The sequence below is a fragment of the Beta vulgaris genome, chromosome 1 (assembly GCF_026745355.1).
Source record: "Beta vulgaris subsp. vulgaris cultivar EL10 chromosome 1, EL10.2, whole genome shotgun sequence".
In the NCBI taxonomy this organism is placed as follows: Eukaryota; Viridiplantae; Streptophyta; class Magnoliopsida; order Caryophyllales; family Amaranthaceae; genus Beta; species Beta vulgaris.
The window spans coordinates 1,510,032-1,515,531 of record NC_079202.1 but is presented as its reverse complement, the minus strand read 5'-3'; the positions used below and the strand labels follow the sequence as shown (position 1 = coordinate 1,515,531).

Sequence of the window (5,500 nt, the reverse complement as noted above, 5' to 3'; positions counted from 1 at the left end):
AATGGGGTGATGGTGGCAAGAGCTAGATGGTGGTGGAGTGAGGTGGCTGGTGGTGGGGTGGTGGTTTAGGGAAAAAGAAGGAAAAGGTTAGAGATGTAATTTCAACTTTTTTTTGGGACGAGTTTAAATACTTTTAAAACGATGAATAGAAGTTCAATTGTGAATTTCATACTTATCGCTTCTTATTTAGTTCCAGCCTATTGAAGGCTCCAAAGTCCAACCTTTTCAAAAGGTAGATTGTTTGTCAATAAATAAGTGATCTTTCTATAAGCATTGGTGTCTATCATTCAGCCAAACACAATCTTAACTGTTTCATTATGTTTTACTCTTACAGTCTTACACTCTTACTCAATTTCCAACGGAACTTCACATGGTTCCAACATAGTCTAGACTGGCTAGCAGATAAAGCTTTCCACACATCACATCAAATGAATCAATGCAATGAAGTATTTCTTGAATTAGTAATAAGGCTCTTGTTTTTTTCATGATCCCATCAACAAAATAGGAAAGCTCAAGCCCCACCTAAAAAGAGACCAAACCCCTAACCTGAAACATCTCAACAAATTCAATCATGTTCAACTTTTTAACAAACTTTTATGGTGAATTTGATGATGATAGGCAAAAATCCAATACTAAGGCTGTCACCTGCAAACCCACCTCCTCATATCATTCCCCCATCGACTCTTTTGCTTTCAGTCTTTCCACATCCACGCCAATATTAGAGATCACCCTTTAAATATGGGATCTTAAAAGATCTTACAAATATATCCTTTAACATTTAATACCGTATTTAATATTAACTACGAATAACATATTTTCTCCATTTCTTTTTTAGTGACACTTCTTACAAAAAGTTCTCACATAAAATTAGGGGTGTTCATGGGTGGTTAACCATCTCGAAACAACATTTCGGTTCGATAATCGAAAGTTTAGGTTCGCTCTTTTTGCGAACTGTAACCATTTAGACCGGTTACCATATAAGCGGTTAACCGTTATTTAAATTATACAATTATGTTTTACTTAATGTACATATATATTTTTTAATTTTTTGTGTATATATTTAATATAATATCTACTCTAATATAAAATGAATTATGAAGTGTATAATAAATTTATTGGTAAACATAACTAATACTAAGAATTCACTCCACTTCCTAATTATAGTGTTTATACTTTATATTAGTACTAGAGTTTCCAAATAATCACATACTTTATCTAATTATTGTAACTTAGTAACAAATATTAGAATTAACATGATTGTTTGAAAATGTTTCACAATAATTATATAGAGGAAAAACATATTTCGGTATTTCGGTTAACCGTTCACTCTAAAATCATGACCGTAATCGTACCTTATAACCGATAATTTTATTTGTTCGGTAACCGTACTGTTAAAACATTTTTTATCGTTACGTTTACCACCATTTTAACCGATTTTTCGGTATTTCGATTTCGGTTTGTTATGAACACCCCTACATAAAATGAAGAAGTGTATCATTTAAAAAGAAATGGAAGAAATATGTAGTATGTATCAACAAAATTCTAAATAATTTAAAATAAACATTGAACAAACTAAACAAAATCTCATATGATAATTTTTTCATATATAAATGATAAATATAGTCAACATTTTATAAATTTGATCACTTTAAAAGTAATTGGATAGAACTTAGGAAAACCAAAGAGGTGGAAATCCAAAACAATAATGGTTACTAAAACAGATTGAAGAATAATAATGTACTCAATTATTTCATACATAATATTTCCTTAGTAGGGACCTTTGAGATGGGTGTAGCCGAAAAGCTTCTTTTCCTTTCTTCGGCTTTAATTTTCTTAAGACACTGCTCAATCACCAAGAAAGTGAAGTGATCATCTAGTGATTAGACCAAACAATGTCGAGATTTCTTGCATAAATCATCATATTTCTGATCATCAGCTTCTTCAAATGTAAGTGACCTTTTAGTGCATAGAAAAGAAGTAGCTTGGGCGTTCTCGAAAAGATGGATGGATGACTGATGAGGTGAATCTGGTGAATTGAGTACCTTGGTTGTATGTGTCTCTAATTGTAACATAATGTTGTAGCAAGTTAAGATATCTTCCTGTATTAATTCAAACAAGCAGTGATACTTTTAGAACATAAAATACCTATGTAAAAGCATAAAACATAATATACCTATGTATGTATAGCTATGGTACTTAGACACGGATTGAGTATCTACTTGGATACAGGTGTTCAAGTGTCCGACTCGGCTATTTTGTGGAAAAAAGTCAAGTTTTTAGTTTAAAATGAAGTATCCAAGTAAAGTGTCGTGTCGGACACGAACGACACGACATCCCGTTTTTGAGGTAAAGGAAGGTGTCGGTGTAATATTGATGTATAGTATTTGATATTTGTATTATATTAAACCACGAAAAGAACCATGGGTACATGTTTTGATGGTGGCATGGTGTCATGATAAAAAAAAATAAAAAAGAGTGCGTCTTAGGTGTACCATGAATATGATACACTATAACTTATTGTTTACAATGACATAGACTCTAACAAGAATGACATTACAGTGTTCACAAATTTCACTTTAATTATCGTTTGAAATTTATACGTGAATAAAAATATAGTAATGTGAGATCTTATTAGATTCATCTTAATATGTATTTTTTTAAATATATATGTACTTTTTATAATTTTTACAAATACAAAATTAGAGATATATCATACTCAAAGTTACATTGACATGCGTAAAAAGTACGTACAAGTGTTTAAGGAAAGATGAACTTACAATGTCAAGAAATCTACTAGGTAAGATCGTATTGGTCTTCAACTCAATTGCTTCTCGTGACAAACTTCGATCCAATGCCACTAATATTGAACCACAAGCTATAGCATATGGACGATGATCCACTAAATTAATCTCTGTTTTCCATTAACCATTAAATCAAATTACCATAAAATCATACTAATAAGAAGAAAAAAGACCTTATATCTTTCTGTAGAAGAAATTACCTCTCATGAAGGCCAAGATAAGTTGATTAATGGTTGAGGAAGAACCTTGAAATCGCGGTACGTCGCAGAATTTATTGATGAAGTAAGGCAAATAAGCAAAAGGAGTAACAATTCTCACCTTCCATTCCAATGTATTTAGGACTAATAGCTCCATTTTTTGAATAACTTCATACTCATATTTGATATCTCCAACTTGAAAAAAGTCTGATAAACTTGGAACTTTGTTTTCTTCCAATTTTGCAGCCACTGATAAACATGCCACTAAAATCAGCTCTATTGCCCATGATTTTTCCTCCTACATCAAATTTATAACAGATAATTATTCCCAAATATAGAAAGTAGTAAAAGTTAGGAGCATAATAAGATTGTAGTAGTGTACTATTTACATACTTTGTTTGACTTTAATGGTGATTTATTAGTAACTAAAAATATGGTCAAGAACGAATTTTTCCTTAAATTAATACTAGATGTAATTATTGCAATTGCTATACATCCGATTATGATTTCATATGCATATACATAAAACCCAAAACTTATATAGAAAGAGTTAGATGTAAGTATAGAATAATTTAACTACATAAACTACTTCGCACGTATAACGTGCATATAAAACTAGTTTCTACAATATAACTCATTAGGTTATTTTGTTTTCCAATAATGATCAAAATAAATTCTACATTAGCAATAGTGAAAAATCAAACTCTGTAACTTAAAAAGGATTTTTTTTTTGTCAAAAACCACTTTATAAACATGAAATTGTGAAAAAATATGCCTTATATCATTTTTTTTAAAAAAATTAAACAAAAAACTTTTGGCGAGAACAAACCTTATGCATAATTCCGATCATGATCCAAGATTCCTGCATTCACCATGTCATATATAAGACTGGTCAATGCCGGAAGCTTGATCAATGATCGGAATCTTACATAAAGTTTGTTCTCAAAAAAAAAAAGTGGTTTCTCACAAATTTCTAAGTCTTGTACAAAAAATCCAAATTAAAAAGAAAAGAGATAGTACATGCTAAGTATCTCACATCAATGCTTCTCTTGGATAGGAATAAATCAAAGTAGCAGAGAGATAAATAAGCTGTTTGTAGTTGAAATCCAAGCATTGCTCCCATCTGTATAATACAAGTAAACATTAACTTAAATATAGTAACATACAATAATGTACTCTAAAATTTGTATCATTACAAAGTTTAAGAAAGTACTCCCTCTATTTATTTTTTTTGTCTTTCTCACTTTTCTATGCACATCTCTCAATACACATTTTTGAACTTAATTATCTTTCATTATATATTAGTAAAAATTACAACGATCGAATCAAACAAGACCCTACATGACTATATTTTTTCTTATAAATTGAAAAAAATTAAGAAGATTTTCTCTAAGTATGAATAGTATCAAGATTCTAAGTGAGAACAATAAAAAAAAAAAAATAGTAAACTGACATGGAGAATGTAATTAATAGCATGATTTCTTGAAGATTTGCTAGTAGTAATTGGTAAAATCTGACTCCTTTGAGTAAAACCAGAGTTTATCTCTCTTTGGAGCAGAATATTTATGTACCCATCTTCTTCAAACTCTGATATTACGTCAAAATTTGCATTGAAATACTCAATATTTGTAGAATTAAATAGTGGGTGTTGATCAACATGTTGAAAAACACAAGTTTTATCATCATTTTCTTCACAAAAAAGACTAGTTAGAGAATATGTTTTTGAGGTAAAATTGTGCATTATCATGAACTGCTTGCTTAGTTTAGAGTTTAGAGAGGTGGGAAGGAGAGAGAAAGAAGGTTGATGAAAGTGCCAAATGTTGCGGAAATGATAGATAGTGTTGTCAAGAATATAGAGGAAGGTGTTTTCAGAAACAGTTACAGAAGAATAATGTGTTATGTGCGTACTATTTTTTATTTTTGGTGCGAAATGAGTTTAGTATTATTGTTTTTGGGCGGGTACCTAGGATAGACAGTCATGTGATGGACTGAACTTTGACTGTTATTGTTCTTGTTTTGACGATGAAATATTGAAACTGCATTCATATACAAAAACAAAAACAAAAAAAAAAACTCTACCAAGTAATAATTACTAATAACAAGGTCAAGTCTACATTATAAATTTTTCCCCACAAAAAAAAAAAAACTCTACATTATAAATTTTAATCTTTACATTATTAGCAATTTTTAATTTTTTTCCCACAAAAAAAAACTCTACATTATATGATATATGGATATAGTACATATATTGAGGATCTTTTGGAAATTTTGGAGAAATTGAGAGGCGAATTTTGTACTCAAAAGAAATATAAGGAAATATTTTTGGGAAGTAGAATTTGGAAAAATTACCAACTAGGGACTAAGGGTCTGTTCTTTTCGGCATAAAACAACTGAACTGAATTAAATTGAATTGAATTAAACTGAATTGAATTAAATTGAATATAATAAATATTTAAATAATAATAATATGAATATTAAATAATAATTATAATGATAAGTAAT

General features: G+C 29.7%; 1 protein-coding gene across 2 annotated transcripts; it reads right to left on the bottom strand.

The window, feature by feature from the left end:
* Positions 1-1,601: 1,601 nt before the first annotated feature.
* Positions 1,602-5,210, bottom strand: LOC104902132 (cyclin-D5-1). Of its 2 annotated transcripts, none has more exons than XM_057393130.1 (5): positions 4,452-5,210; positions 4,035-4,121; positions 3,002-3,296; positions 2,778-2,875; positions 1,602-2,099 (listed from the first exon to the last, which is right to left on the bottom strand). In XM_057393130.1, the coding sequence occupies exons 1-5, from the start codon at positions 4,743-4,745 to the stop codon at positions 1,881-1,883; spliced, it is 993 nt and encodes a 330-aa protein (XP_057249113.1). In that variant the 5' UTR covers positions 4,746-5,210; the 3' UTR covers positions 1,602-1,880. The 2 variants fall into 2 exon arrangements, with proteins under 2 accessions (XP_057249113.1, XP_010688128.2); XM_010689826.4 differs by having other exon boundaries at positions 2,778-2,911; positions 4,452-5,204.
* Between the last annotated feature and the right edge of the window lie 290 nt (positions 5,211-5,500).

Bases quoted from the DNA above. Each gene is read 5' to 3' on its own strand.
- LOC104902132 (XM_010689826.4), bottom strand. From the start codon at position 4,745: ATGATAATGCACAATTTTACCTCAAAAACATATTCTCTAACTAGTCTT. The intron at 3,297-4,034 runs GTGAGATACTTA...AATTTGATGTAG, and splicing joins TATCCAAGAGAAGCATTGAT to GAGGAAAAATCATGGGCAAT. The intron at 2,912-3,001 runs GTAATTTCTTCT...AATGGAAAACAG, and splicing joins TATCTTGGCCTTCATGAGAG to AGATTAATTTAGTGGATCAT.